Source organism: Vitis riparia, chromosome 7 (assembly GCF_004353265.1).
Source record: "Vitis riparia cultivar Riparia Gloire de Montpellier isolate 1030 chromosome 7, EGFV_Vit.rip_1.0, whole genome shotgun sequence".
NCBI classification, from domain to species: Eukaryota; Viridiplantae; Streptophyta; class Magnoliopsida; order Vitales; family Vitaceae; genus Vitis; species Vitis riparia.
Window position 1 is genome coordinate 28373274 of NC_048437.1, and position 15618 is coordinate 28388891.

The following is a 15618-nucleotide window of genomic DNA, read 5'->3' on the forward strand; positions in this document are numbered from 1 at the left end:
TAGTGTTTAAAAAAAATATATTTTAATTATTTCCTATTGTTTTTTCTAATTATCTTACTAATTTTTTTATATTATTTTAGACTTTATGTTGCAAATTATCTTTATCTTCTTTTCCTTTTACCATTCTCATAAACATAAATATAGAAAAATATTTATTTATTTAACTTTATATAATATTCTTAAGTTTTATAAATTATTTTTTTTGGTAAAATATGAAATCTTTCCAAATATTTCTAAGATTCTTATGTTTTCTAAATTGTTTTTTTTTTTAAATACAATTTCTAAATTATTTCCAAATCCATTAATGTTTCTTTAATATATGTCATTATTTTTTGTGTGGACCCCAAATTCGAGATGAGATCTAAATTTCATAGAGCAGCAACCATGTGTAGATCTCTTCTTTATATTTAATAGATTATCATCTACAAAATATCTAAGAAACTTTGTGGGTGGTTTTTTCTAATTCTATAAATTTCGTTATGTACTCCTTTTAAGTAAACTTTTATCAACATTTTGATTGCATAAAATAAATATTTTTATTATTTAATAAAAGATAACAAATATAATTAAATTTTTATTATTTAAAAATATGTTATAAATATAATTTTTACTAACTCTTTAAATTAAATAAATGATTTTTTTTATAAATATTTTTATTCTATTACATCTTATCCCAATTTCCCTAAGAATCATCATTCAACAAAACAAAAACTTCTTGTCCTCTAGTATGTCTGGTCTCATGCATATCCATTGATCTTTCTACACACATAAATTAATAAAAATATAATTAAAAAAAAGTGGATTAGGATTTCCACATAAAGTAGGTCTAAATATATATAGAATAATAAAAGCATGCCAACCATTTTTTTTAATTTTAAAATAAAAAATATAATAAATCACTTGATCTTTCCTTGGACAATAACCTTTTTTCTTTTGAAAAAAACGAAATCAAATACTTTAAATACACTAAAATAACAATTTAATTATTTAATTAAAAAAATGAAAATAATCCCAAATTTGCACATCTAACCCATTCCATGTTTTTAATGAGAAAATAACTTGTTTTAAATATAAATACCTTTTACCATTTTAAGTATTTATATATAAGTTTTTTTTAAAAAAAATTACTTTTAAAAAAAATAAGTGATAATATTTTTGTTTAAATGAGACAAAAAATAATAAATGATTAAATTTCGAATTTTGAGTTTTCAGTGATCTATTTAATCAAATAAATCATAATTTACAAAGATAAAAACTCCTCGATATCTCCGATCTGTAAATATTGTAATTGGAAATATATCTATTATTTACCAAAATTAATTTATTTATATTTATATTTTATAATTACTTTTAATAATATTTTATACCATTTTTATAAAAGGTTATTTAAGAATATGTCATTTAATAAAAAATATAATCAATTGGATTAATTTCGAGTGCCACGTGTGTAACTAATTTTTTATCGAAATAATTAAATAAAAAATAATTTATCAATAAGGAAAGTTTGCTGCTCCCAATGTCAAAGAGGGTTGAAACCAAACGTCTCAAATGGACGCGTGTTAATAAAAAAAGGCGAGTACAAAAATTTCCCACTCGCAAGTACCCGATCCCGCGACTACTAAACGCTTACCGCTCGCTCTCAATCCACGAACAACCGCTTGGGGTAGAGATTACTGTGCTATCGATTGCTCACAAACCTGAAGCTGAAAACAAAAACGAAGAAAGCAAAAACAAAAAACCAGAGACGAAACTGAAATCAGATATTGTATTCTTTCTTCACCGATGATTGGATCTCAAATCTTCGTCGCAGGTGGTATTTCTTCACTTTATTTATTTATTTAATTTTGAATTTTATATTTAGGTTGTTGCGAGATCTCTTGTTAATTTCTAGTTGAAGTTACTGTGGAGTGTTATTTGGTCTGCATTTTGAAGTATTTTTCATGTTTTCTGGAGGCACAAAGGCAATTACAGTGCTTTCATTATTTGATGATTGTTTTTTTTTTTTTGTGACTAAGATTTTTCAACGATCTGCTGTCTGGTTCAGATTTCTAATTTAGTGATTTAGTGATCTTCGGTTGGTATCTGCCGCTTTGAATTCCGAGTTTTTGTTTTTTCTTTTCATTCTTTCTGCACAGGCTCTGTTTGTTTTGCGGGAAAAATATTTGCTGGATTTTTTTTGCGCAAACCCACAAAAAAAATAAAAAATAAAATAAAATCTCTTTATGGTTGAATAGATTCTTTTTGTTTTGTTTTGTTTTTTTGGGTTTTTTTTCTTTTTTTTTTTTCTTTTGAAATTAAGTGAAGAGCCATGATAAATTTCTACAAGCTTTGCAATGAAATATTTTTGGAGATAAATGGAGTATTACACACTGGTTGGCACAAAGTGGAGTTTATTTTAAGGGGAATAGTTTCTGGGAATATTTTCCCGGGAAAAAAAAGTAGGTGTAGAGATAATATACCTATTTTTTTGCCCCCGACTCTGAATGGAGAGTCACGATAGATTTGTCCTAGCTTTATAATGAAAACTCCTTGGAATAAATTGATTTTACACTGTTTAGCTCAAGGGTTCCAGAGATAATTAAACAAAATGAAAGAAAAGGGAATGCCTGTTTTTCTTTTCTTCTCTTTTTCTTTTTCCTTTTTCCTTGAGCCTTGGAAAGAATTAAAATGGTTGAGAATTGGTTCTCGGCCATTTTAACGAATGATTTCTTAAAAAGCTTTTTTGTTTGAATCCATAACCTTGGAGCAGCAATGAAAACGGTTGGATGTTCCAATCCTCTCATCACTGTGTCAGTATTACGTCACCAAGACAAATGGAGTCACATTATATTATGATTCTTTATCCAGAGAATTTGAAATGATTGTCTCTTATGAATGAAATTTATTTTCCTCGGATTTTAGAGATTAGTAATGATTTAGTTTAGTGGACGTAAGTTGATTTTAACAAGAGAAATGCTACTACTGTCACTGATTTTTCTCTCACCAGGTGAATGGATGGTTGTGATACCTTCCTTATCTGGGAAACAAAATAAAAAAGAAAAATTTAGTGATTGTAGTTTTCACATAGATTTAAGATTTTAGTTTAGCTTCTGTTTGTTAAAGCAGAAAGTATCTCCAGGTTAAGATTTGTTGGGCATTGGGATCGGAACTAAGCAAGCGCAAGCTGATTTTACCAATAATCATTTCTTACAGAATCAATTGATCATAAATGAGCAGATGCTGTTCAGTTCGCCTGAGGAAATTGTGATTTTCATAGCTTATTGAGTATTGGAAGTGGTTTGATTTGATTTTAATTTATATGCCTAAAAATAGGATTAATATTATTTAGTATCTTGTTTATTATACTATTTATTTTGTTCACTTCCATGCATCACCTTGCTTTTTTACATGAAATGTGAGAATTGGATTTATTTAGAGAATGGTCGTTTATTAGAATCTCAAAACACTAGCTCTTTGCAGGATTGACATGGTTAGAATGCAACTGAGGGTGATATGAAGTCTCAATAGTTAGGTAAATGCTTCTGCAGTGCAAGTTACCTTCATTGAGTTTGAGCTGACATGTATTTTACAGCCAGTGAGGGTGCTGCTAATGAAATGGGGTATGCCATGAGTAGATTTGAGCTAGATTCTGATTTCTGTGATGCTGGCAAGGACATCCATGGAAATGATAACACTGAAAGACTCAACAAAGAATTGAATCATTTAGATCATGAAATTTCCCAGCTCACAAAGCTTAGATCGGGACCTCACGAATGTCTGAGTCAGATTATTCCTGGAAAGCGGGACTCACCTGTTTCGACGGTTAAGATGCTGGCGGGTCGAGAAGGGAATTATTCAGGAAGGGGAAGGTTCTCATCAGCTGATTGTTGTCATATGTTAAGTAGATATTTGCCTGTCAATGGTCCTTGGCTTGTGGACCAAATGACAAGTCGAGCTTATGTGTCGCAATTTTCTGCTGATGGTTCCCTGTTTGTTGCAGGGTTTCAGGTGTCCTCTTGACTCTTTACGTGGAAATTATATTTTTGATTACTTTCTGTTTGGTTGTGACTAAAAGAAAAAGCAAGTAGAACATTTGTGTTTTATGCCATTTCTGTTTCTGAAATGGAAAACTCACCTATGCTAGCCACATATCTGTGCTAGGGTGAGTTAAATGGAAACTTTAGTTTCCTTGGGCCCAAATAACATAAATGTAATGAAATTTTGGTTTCTTTTCTTTTCCTTTCCAACCTCATGGAATATTATGTACTTGTGGTATCTATTATAATTTTGATTTTAAATGTTTTTATAACTTTTGAAACAGGGAAGCCATATTAGAATATACAATGTGGATAGAGGGTGGAAAGTGCAGAAGAATATTCTTGCAAAAAGCTTGCGATGGACAGTCACTGATACATCTCTCTCCCCTGATCAACGCCATCTTGTGAGTTCATATTCTATTGCATTAACTGACATATGTGCAAAGATGCACTAGTGATTTGAAATTTGTGTTTGTTATATTCATCTTCCTGCTTCTTCCACCATTGAACGGAATGATTCATAAGGTGTGTGGTTGCTTTGAGGAACCTGGAAATGCAGAATTTAGTCATTGATATCCTTCTTTTGCTTTTTGCCTGCTTGACTAAGTGGTAATATGGATAAAACCCAACCCTTGCAGCATATGATTGCTTGAGGCTACATTTCATATTTTAGTTAATCCTCTTAAACAATCTCATGAATTTAGTTATTAATCCTCTTAAATGATATCATGATTCAGGTAAAAGATCTAAGGAGATGCTAACTTGCTTACATCTTCAAACTATAGCTGAGATTTTGCAACCTGAGTTCAAAATCTTTCTTAACCTGGTTACTCCTATGCTCTCTATAAAATGGTATGATGGAGATGGAATGCACCTGTAAGTCACCATCTGTCTATAAAGATTCGAAAAAAAAAATCTACTCCATAGGTTAAATTAACAGAACTTGCAACATTATTGAAACTGGAGACTGGAGTGTCTTAGATCTGCTTTTACACTACTTTCAGATTAGAATTTATGTTCTCTATATTTCATGAATTCACATTTTTCCTTCAGAAGAAGAGATCTATTTTATTGGAGTACTTGATGCTCTCAAGATATCTAAGCGATAATCCTATTCTCATGTTGCAAAATTAGTGGTTAACATTTTGAATGCAAGCTACAAGAACTTGTATATTTTATGCTTCTGTTGGTATCATACAAACTCTATTTATAAAATCTTATGGCCTTCCACAATTTATTGCTCCAAATTGATTAAACTTGTCTCTTGTTGGTTAAAATGAATGTATTTCTTTCAATGGCCTGAAGCTTGTATATTGTTTTCTTTTGTTCATCTCAAGTGTCTCAGTCAGTATGTATCTTTCTGTTGCAGGTTTATGCCAGCATGTCACCTATTGTCCATATTGTTAATATTGGATCTGCTGCAACAGAATCTCTTGCAAACATTACGGTATGAAATAAAAGTTATATATTTGAAATTTAATAAATCTAGCAAGTAGTTTAATGGGGGCTACTGGTACACAATTGGATATTCTTGCTGTCCTGCTAATATGTTATGTTGCTAGTCAAATATGTCAGGCTAATTATATTTGCTCATCTTTACCCTTGAGGCCTGGCTCAAGTGATAAAGGGATGGGGAGGATTTGTGGGAGGTTACAGGTTCAAGTCCCAAAGGGGACAAAAATTTACCTATCAAAAAAAATAAAAAAACTCATCTTTAGCCTCACTGCTTATGGTTAAAGAATTTCTTGCTGTTTTTTTCCCCAACCTGATGCTTATTTTATATCTGGAGCCCATTTGTTGTGCAGGAGATTCATGATGGTTTGGATTTTTCTGCTGCTGATGATGAGGGTTATTCTTTTGGAATCTTCTCAGTGAAATTTTCCACAGATGGGCGAGAGCTTGTAGCTGGAAGTAGTGATGATTCAATATATGTTTATGATCTTGAAGCAAATAAGCTTTCCCTTAAAATTTTGGCACACACGGTATAGATTATGTGTGATAAACGATTTTCTTATATTATTCTTCAGTTGATTTGGAAATTTTGTTTGGCTGATCATTGCTTTTTGTTTCCCATTGAATGTGATTTTCATCCTTGATATGCAATTTACTTGTTTCAGGAACAAATGATATGTTTTGTTCCTGAATCTTCTCAGTGAAATTTTCCACAGATGGACAAGAACTTGTAGCTGGAAGTAGTGATGATTCAATATATGTTTATGATCTTGAGGCAAATAAGCTTTCCCTTAGAATTTTGGTACACATGGTAGAGATTGTGTGATAAATAATTTTCTTATATTATTCTTCAGTTGATTTGGAAATTTTGCTTGGTTGATAATTGCTTTTTGTTTCCCGTTGAATGTGATTTTCACCCTTGAGATGCAATTTACTTGTTTCAGGAACAAATGATATATATTTGCATAATCTTCATAATTAAGTTCTCCTTTCTAGAATTGCTAATTATTTATAGATCTACGACATTGGAAGATTCAGAACTTAGAAAATTTGAGGAAACATATGAGAACTGATATGATTCAGACTAAGAAATTTAATTATGCTGAATATCCATTCCAGCCCTTTGTTGCAATGTGTAATAAATTTGACATTTCACCTTGTGCATTCGTGGTAGTTCCACAACATTGTGGTCCCTCTTGAATTATAGCTAAGATATTTATGCTTCTTTGCATTGAGAAATGAAACTGGATTTGGACTTGGTCGGTACTATGTCCTATCTGCTCCTCGACTAAGAATGCCATAGAAAACAAAAATGTCAGTCCATAGGCAGCAGAAAGGCTTTGAATATCAAACTTTTATTTGTTTCACTATTGTTTTTCCGAGGTCTAAATTCTTGCTTCCTTTTTTTTTCTTCATGATCTAATGTAGTGGCCTTTCTGTGGGCATTCTGGTTTTTTTGGAGGTTCTGAAACCTTATCTGTGTTTCCTATGGCAGTCTGATGTCAATACTGTATGCTTTGCTGATGAAAGTGGGCATCTTATTTATTCCGGGAGTGATGATAGTTTGTGCAAGGTAAATTATATTTTATCTTGTTCCTCTGAAGTCTGATCACGGTCCTTCCATGTTAAGTGTTCATATTTTGGTTTTTACTTTTTATTGAACCTAACTGACATTTACAAGGACATTATAGTCCTGTTTGGGAAAGCTTCCTAAACGCTAAAAGCAGTGTTCGAATCCTAAAAGCAACTCCTAGGGACATTTTAATAAACCTCCCAAACATGGATCCTGTCTAATCTAATGCGATCTATCTACGTTTGAAAACAAAGGAAAACTCCTGCTTTTTACTCAAATGCAATGCGGGAAGCATACTTGAATTTAATGAATTTTAAAAAAAAAACAAATGTCAACATTGTCCTTGCTTTTCGTAAAAACATTTTTTTTAAACATAGTTCTCAAAAGCATAATCAACCACACAGAAATAGCATTGACTTCTGCTCCTACTGCTCAACAGCAGAAGCTAAAAGCTATTTCAAACAGGTAGTCTATTTCTTGAAAGTTCATTGATATTGTATCTTATGGTAGTCAGGAGAGGGATTCATGTAGTTGAAGGTGACACATGAAATAGTTGAGATAAAGGCTTTATTAAGCTGGAGTACCATGTTTTTCCATGTTCCAACATGATCAAGGAATCCTAGATACCTGATGAATTTGTTTAGGTTTGGGACAGACGCTGCCTCATATCAAAAGGGAAGCCTGCAGGAGTCCTGATGGGACACCTAGAAGGAATTACTTTTATTGATAGCCGTGGAGATGGTCGTCATCTCATTTCAAATAGTAAAGACCAGTCTATCAAACTTTGGGACATCCGAAAAATGTCCTCCAATGCTACTTGGTATGCCCTCTATCATCTTCTCATGGTGTAGTTGTTATCCTTATTTTATTCCTGAAAATGCAACCTTGATCATATCATGCATGTCTTAAATTTTCTCTTTCTTCTTGAAGAGGGAAGAAGTATGATATTATATTATGCTTGATGTAGGCTAAACACTTCCTCATTGGCAATTCAGAGGGGCCACAAACGTTATGAAATAACCTCAGAAACTGCTATCATATATTTTGTTCAAAATGAGTTTGACTATCATGATGGACTGGAGTTAGGTGCTACTTAGCCTGTATTATAATTCTGGGGAACTCATCATTCTTATTTTCACGAAAGTTATCTTGTGAACAATCTGGTTCCCTGATTTATCTGTCATATTGCTTTTGCTTTCAGTTTGAATTTGTCAATTTTCTGGAGCATGTTACTTTGTTTTTCATCATAACATACTTGCACTCCCTTGTTACTTTCTGTTGTGTGCATATTAGACTAGCTGAAGCAGTTATTTCAGATAAAGAGGCTCTAAATTAAACTATTCACGAATCTGAAAAAAATGAAATAAAAATTTGGCAGTATTTTTTTGGGAATTATCTAGAAACTGCGGTTTCTGGAGGAGTGGGTCATGCATTTCATTATCCTCAACCATGTATCTCTTTCTAGTCAATCTCTAACCTTTGTAATTGCTCCTTTGTATGTGCATGCATGCACGCGTGCAGATCATAACTACTTGAATGAAAAGGTATTTAGGAATTTAATCATGTGTAAGTATTGACTCTATGGTTAAATGAGAATGTAGGGTACTTAAAATGGTTTGCATTTTCTCTATTGGAAGCTTGAAGTTCCATGAAAAAAAATCATTCCATCTTTCTTTTTTGTTTCAGTAGTAAGCATGAATATATCCTCTTTTATGGAGTGACCAGATTGTGGGTGAAATATCATGATCAGGTCAACAAACCATCACCACAAATAAGAGTGGAAAGTTCAAATGACAATATTTCATGTTGTTGCATGGTGGAGTGGACTAGTTTTCAATTCCATTCACAAAGCCCTGAATTTGTTCCAAATGCCATATGACACGCAATGGACTAGTTTCATCTCATGGAATGTTAAGATGCTCGCCTGTGCTACAGAACCAATAAAAGTGAAGGAAGATATACCAATATCTTGCTACTATAACATATTGGATAGAGTATCTATGTGATGGCATATTAATCATGTTTACATTCATCTACTAGTTTATCACATGTTCTTTTTGATAGTTTCCTCTATTGGCATACATGCTGTGTACGAGGTTAGTAACAATAGTTGGTCAACCTTATCTCTAATTACTCCTTAGCTTGACACCAGCATGATTGTACAAAATGATGGGCTATGACCAATTTACCAGAGTCAATTATTTTTTCTACTAATACCCTGAATATTGTTAAGATAAATTATCATTGAAAATCTCTGTTCTTCATCTATTCCAGCACTCCAGGGTTCAGGAATTATGAATGGGATTATAGATGGATGGATTATCCAACCCAGGCAAGAGAGTTGAAACACCCATGTGATCAATCACTTTCCACTTATAAAGGTCATTCAGTCCTGCGTACTCTCATACGCTGCTACTTCTCCCCGTCTTATAGGTAATGGCTAATGCCTCTTTCCTATGCTACTTTGGTCATGATTTATGATTTTTGTGAAGTTAGAAGTTCTTTGTCTGATTCCAATATAGTCTTTGCTCAAGTTGAGTCAGCCCATTCAAGGCTCTTGGCGCAATGGCTTTAGGATGATGACCTGGGGGGCCCAAGTATAAACAAATAATCAGGATACTCTAGGCTTTAATCCTAGTTTCAGCATGCTGGATTTGCTCCCCATTTGGCTGTACTTACATGGAGGATTAACATGTTGATTTCTTGAATTTTTTGTTTGCAGCACTGGTCAGAAGTACATCTACTCTGGATCTAGCGATTCTTGCATTTATATTTATGATTTGGTATGCCATGAACCCTTCTGCCACCTTTTTCTCCATCCTATTCTACCCCCAAGTTTTTCTCAGGTGAGGTTATCTCTACTTAATGACGCTAACTTGATAATTCTCTTTGTAGCTGACCGGAGCCCAAGTTGCAACACTGGAGCACCATAAATCAGTCGTAAGAGATTGTAATTGGCACCCTAATTATCCAATCCTGGTTAGCTCTTCATGGGATGGAGACATTGTCAAGTGGGAATTCCCTGGGAATGGAGAGCCCCCTTTGATCAAGAAACGAATCCGGCGGAGATATTTATAGTAAACTGAATTTCACATACGTTCAGTGTTGTTCATGGTAAAATATATAATGTTTAAATAGTGTTTACTTTACCATACATGATCCAATAAGGTGCAATTATCACAGTAAGCACTGTAAATTTCTTTTTAACAAATGCAGCTGTACATAACATAAGCTATGGACTTTCAATGTTGCACTTGCCATTTGTTACTTTGGAAATATATGCAAAAGAGTTGCGAGTCTCGCGTGATTGGTGATGTCTTCTCGATGTTTATCAGAAAAACAGAATCAAACATGGGATTGAAATCTGTAGTCCTTTTGACTCCTTTCTAAGCCTTTGGTTCTTTATCAGGCTAGGCAAGGAAACAGGCTATTTCTCCTGCAAGCTTCCAACATTTGGACCATGAAAAGTACAATAAAAAGTAGGAAGAAACATAAGTAAGAAAAATAACCCATTGATTTTTCTGGTGTATTTTTCTGTCTTCATAAATCATTTACCTAGACAATAGAGAATTCATGGTTTTATTTGAAAATATTTTTGAAAACAATTGTTAAAATCTAATGTTTGAAAAATAGATTTTGAGAAAATTAAAATAAAAATCTTTTAGGGAATTTAGAATATTTTTAACTTGTTTATTATATTTTTAAATATTTTTTTAAAAATAACTTTTATATATAGTTTTTACTAAAAATTATTTTTATTAATTATTTTTAATCAATTTTCATATTGGACAATTATTTTTTTAAATAATCCCTGAAAATAAGTGAAAACAATTTTAAAGAATTAAAATATGCTTTGAAAAAAATACTTTGCTTTAGAACAAATTCTCAAAAAATTATTTTTGTCAATTTTTTTTTAAATAATCCTTAAAAATAAGCAAAAACAACTTAAAATAATTAAAATATGTGATAAGAAAATACTTTGGTTTTAAAACAAATTTTCAAATAACAATTTTTTTTCCAAAAAAAAAATTATCAAACAGATTTTCAGTCTAGAAAGTAGTATTTTACTTTATAGGAACAAAAAGACAATTAAAAAAGAAGAAGTTCCAAATGAGCTATAAGATTCTTTCTAAATTTTTTTTTGCCCTGTTTTGTATTTTCTAGAAAGGAGCAAATACTTCTTCGGTAAGAGGGAAAAAGAGAGCTTCCAGGAAGTTCAACTTTTCTTTTACATCCAGGCTCCAGCAACTTTACTTGGAAGCCATCCAGAAATAATCACATCACCTTGCCTTGTATAGATTTCTAATGACATTGAGGGTCCAAAGCACAAGCACAAGTACAGATGATTTTTAGGCCAATCATTGTATTTTACTATTAACAAGTTCATCACCACCTCCCACCAACCTTACAATTAGGGCACCCATCATTCTTGCAGTCTCCTCTAGAAAAAAAGTTTAACCAAAACTACTTATAAAGCCTTCATTTTTTGGTGGGTCTCTCTCTTCTCTAATCTAATGGGGCCTCAAACCAAGCAATCATAAGTATATGCATCATGGTTTCTCCTTGGTTCTAAGATGCTGAATGCCCCCCTTCTTTCTCTCTCATTCTTCTCATTTTTAATCATTGATTGTTGTTGAAATTGTGTTAAATGATGACAAATAAAAGAAGGAGAGGGCCCCTCAACTCTAAAATCATAGAATAATAAGGAGGCTTAGAGTAGAGGGAACTCAATGAGAAGAGGGCCCCTACTTTGGTTGTGGACAGAGATTTCTTAAAGCAAAAAAGTTGATAGAATAATGGGCGAGTCGAAATAAGTCGTAAAGAAGTTGCTTAGGAGGAAAATGTCAAGAAAATGCACGTAAGAGAAGTCATTTCATGCATGGTATCAATAAATGGGAGAATAAGCATAAGGAGACCGGAGGGCTTCCTTTAAAAGCTATTCCATCTATCATGTATGATTCAAAGGGAAGGATCTTCCTTTATAAGAATTGATTATTGCAATGTGTAATCATCAATGAGGCATGCTAGCAAAATTCAATGAAAGGAAAAGTAAAAGCACCCTCAATGTAAATTGAGTTGAAGTTAAGTTTTAATCAATGATGGGCATCAGATTTTCTCTTTTTTTTGAAGTACAGAGCAGTCTGAAAGAGCTTCATCTTGAGGTACAGGGGAGATCAAGTCCTTAATCAAACTTCCATCAGCCAAACAACCCCAAGAAAACAACGGAAAACATTGGGGTTTGACCTTGAATGCCAAAGCTCAAAAGTAGTGATTCGTGGGAAAATGTGTGTTTTTAACTTTTGCAGGTGCCAAGCTTTGAATAATGCCCCAACCACCCAGACAGCATATGAGTTAAAAGGATGAGTCTTGTGGTTGTCCATGGTGCTAACCTGCTTGTGTTTTTAGGTCCATGTGCTCCAACTTTAAACAACCTAACCCACTTACAATCCAAAATCCCCATTTCTTATATTGGCACCCTTTACAAAATTTTCAAATCTCCATAAGATTTAGTCATATATATCATTCAATATTCATATCAAATCACAGAGATTTGAGAGGGTTAGGGAAGAAGAGAAGGGAGGGAGGAGACCTGCAAGTGTGTGCGATGAATGTGAGTTTGGCCATCATTATCCTCCACAGACCCGTGCAAATGAAAAGCCAGAAAAAGTAGAGCCCATTATTTGAGCCACCTTCCTCTTTACCTTCCCCCAACAAGGGACAAAAGGAAAAAAAAAAGGAAAGAAAAAAACTCATACAAACAGTTAACAAAGCAGAGATTGGAGAACAAACATAGCTGGAAGACTTCCAACCCTTTGAGTTGTTCAAATTCTGCTTAGCCATTGAACTCAAACACTTACCCCATTACTTCTAGATCCTTAACTAATGGTATCGTGTTCAAACCCGACTTTAAATATATGTAGGAGGATAAGGGATTCCTCTTAAATGTATTGAAGTGAAGGGTCCAATGGACCTCGCATAGATGATATGAATAAGAAAAATGGTATTAGAATTGATTCTTGACTTTGTTTGTTTGACATTGACCTGGTATGTCTGTATCTTGAATAGTGTATATGGAGTGAACTTGTTGAGAAAGCTTATTGCGTAGAAATCTTTGGCTCAAACACTACCAACAAAGATCCTATCATTTTTCCTGGCTTATACATGGGACACATTTGTTGGGGAACAGCTATATTATTCCCTTGTGATTTTGTATTTTCCATTTCCATCAAATTTACTAGTCCTTCTTTTTCTCTACTGTCATTACAAGGAACATTTTTTTTGGAAACCAGACATTGACTAACTGTTGTAAAAAAAGTTAGATGAAGACCCACCACCTTTCCTTTCCTCACAAGAATAATTTTGCCAAGGTTCCTAGTCAAAAGAGTATAAAGAGAAAGAAACAATTGTACCAAGACAACGAAGAGTATCCTTCACCCCCTTTCCTCCCCGGAAAACATACTTGGACGTTATTGATCATTTTCCTTAACCCAAAGAACAAATAGTAAAAGTATTTATGTATTGTGTTTTCTCAAAATTAACTCGGGATTTTACACGTAATGCAAGAACTTAACTTTCAACATTATCATCAATATTTCTACTCCAAAAAAAATATAGTCCACCCACAAACAAGTGAACATAGAGCTTGCACAAAACAGCTACAACATCTCATACTATCCACAACAATTTTTATTAATATTATGCCCATAATATCATAAAATTAAATAAATGAATTACCAAAAAAGGCCTTACCACAAAATAAATTTTAATGAAAAACCTATTTTTTTTCTCCCATATTCCTGTAATGCCCTTGGAAGCATTGTGTGATTTCCCATCTTTACCCCTTCCACTCAACACACTGTGCAGTTGGCCTCGTCTTCTGCTTCCCAGCCTTGAGTGGGCAAGGCGTCTGTACGGGCGGGACCATACAGTTATACTGAAGACACAGTGAGGAGCTTAGAGGAATTGAAGCCGTTGGATTGATCTCGATTCCGGTCAGATAGTTGTGCTGTAGATACAGTATTTGTATGTTCGCAGCTAGTAACCGGTCCACTAGAGTAGCAGGGACGTGGCCAATGAACCGGTTGTTGTTGAGGTAAAGGTTCTGGACCGTTGAGAATAAGGGTGAGATTTGGCCGGAGAGCCTGTTGAAGCTGAGATCAACGGTCTTGATTGTGACTTGGGATGGCGGTTGGACCGGACCGGTGAATGAGTTTCTTTGTAATTGGAGGTTTGCGATTGGGAATGTGAATACTCGCCCAGGAATGCAGCCGGAGAACCGGTTCATGCTTAGGTCGAGATAGTTCAGCCGGTTCATACGGGTCAGGGCGCGATCGACCGTTCCGGAGAGGCGGTTCCAGGAGAGCGAGAGGTACTGGAGGGAGGGAGGGAGAGAAGAAGGTGAGATAGAACCGGAGAGGTCGTTGTGCTTGAGGTCGAGCCGGGTTAGGGTCTGGGAGAGAAAGGGAGGCACTGTACCGGAAAGACGGTTGTGACAGAGAATGACGTTGGACAATGCCGGCAATGTTCCGATAGAGCGAGGAATCCCGCCGGTGAGTTGATTGTAACTGAGATCGAGAGTCTGTAGAACCCGAAGCTGCCCCAATGTTGCTGGAATCTCGCCGGAGATAAAGTTTCGACTAACGGCTAGAAACCGAAGATTCTTCAACTGCGACAGAGTCTGCGGCAAAGAGCCGATAATCCTCCCCGGAACCACGGTGAACTCGACGAGAGCAGAGAGCTTCCCAATTGCAGGATCAAGATGACCGGTGAGACCCGGCGAACCCGCCCTGGGATCGCCGAGATTCAACGCGAGAACCTTATCGGAGTCGCAGTAAACGCCGGCGAAGTTGCATGGGTCAGAAGTGAAGTCCCAGGAGGCAAAAAAATTGGAACCAGGCAAGTCCTCCAAGCCCTTCCGAATAGATTGCAGAGCCAAGAAATCAAGAGGGTCCAACATCGCAAGCGCAAACAAATTACACATACCCAACAACTGAAATCCCACCACCACCGCCGCCACCGCTACCCATGTTCTCTGCTTCAACATCTCCACCACCAACCACTATACACCACTGCGACTGAATCAGCAAATGGGTGTGAATTTATAGAGAAAGGAGAAGACTTTTGATAACACTTTTCCGTGAACAAAGCAAAGCCAACACCTGCCTACCGATACCTCCGTGAAGCCTTTAATGGCAAAATCTCAATTGAGGGCAGCTGCTGGCTTGGGGGAGAAGCAAAGCTTTTTCGAGACCTTCTTTGCTTATTATTGTTGGCTTCTCAGAGAAGGCTCAATGGGCAATCACTACCACTACAACAGCTGCTCTGTACTGCCACTCCAAGGTCAGTTTTGGTATTTTATTAATTACTGTTGTTATTTTTTTGGTTTTATTTTATTGGGATTAGGTCGGGGCAAACGGTTGTCCGAGCCTAGCTGGAGGCACAAACTTGAGGTTCGGATGACAGATCATCGGGTATGGTGGCGGTGTCCACGTGACCACTGCATTGCCGTTTGCTACCTTCAGAAGAGGCAACCCCTTCTCCTTTTTGTTAAGGCCAACTTGGGTTGTATACAATTAG

General features: G+C 35.0%; 2 protein-coding genes across 8 annotated transcripts; one reads left to right on the forward strand and one right to left on the reverse strand.

Annotated features, from left to right (window-relative positions):
• Positions 1 to 1642: 1642 nt before the first annotated feature.
• LOC117918490 (LEC14B protein) lies at positions 1643 to 10355 on the forward strand. Of its 7 annotated transcripts, none has more exons than XM_034835190.1 (12): positions 1643 to 1810; positions 3450 to 3511; positions 3572 to 3987; positions 4301 to 4420; positions 5386 to 5463; positions 5822 to 5998; positions 6964 to 7041; positions 7686 to 7861; positions 8009 to 8122; positions 9316 to 9474; positions 9764 to 9824; positions 9937 to 10355. In XM_034835190.1, exons 3-12 carry the CDS (start codon positions 3595 to 3597, stop codon positions 10117 to 10119), a joined length of 1539 nt encoding a protein of 512 aa, XP_034691081.1. In that variant the 5' UTR covers positions 1643 to 1810; positions 3450 to 3511; positions 3572 to 3594; the 3' UTR covers positions 10120 to 10355. The 7 variants fall into 7 exon arrangements, with proteins under 7 accessions (XP_034691081.1, XP_034691082.1, XP_034691079.1 ...); XM_034835191.1 differs by having other exon boundaries at positions 3576 to 3987; XM_034835188.1 differs by having other exon boundaries at positions 3460 to 3511.
• Positions 10356 to 13592: 3237 nt separating this feature from the next.
• LOC117917371 (LRR receptor-like serine/threonine-protein kinase SIK1) lies at positions 13593 to 15350 on the reverse strand. The gene has a single exon (XM_034833616.1). It carries the CDS (start codon positions 15083 to 15085, stop codon positions 13877 to 13879), a length of 1209 nt encoding a protein of 402 aa, XP_034689507.1. The 5' UTR covers positions 15086 to 15350; the 3' UTR covers positions 13593 to 13876.
• Between the last annotated feature and the right edge of the window lie 268 nt (positions 15351 to 15618).

Bases quoted from the DNA above. Each gene is read 5' to 3' on its own strand.
- LOC117917371 (XM_034833616.1), bottom strand. From the start codon at position 15,085: ATGTTGAAGCAGAGAACATGGGTAGCGGTGGCGGCGGTGGTGGTGGGA.
- LOC117918490 (XM_034835187.1), top strand. From the start codon at position 3,559: ATGTATTTTACAGCCAGTGAGGGTGCTGCTAATGAAATGGGGTATGCC. The intron at 5,999-6,963 runs GTATAGATTATG...TTCCTATGGCAG, and splicing joins TTAAAATTTTGGCACACACG to TCTGATGTCAATACTGTATG. The intron at 7,042-7,685 runs GTAAATTATATT...GAATTTGTTTAG, and splicing joins GTGATGATAGTTTGTGCAAG to GTTTGGGACAGACGCTGCCT.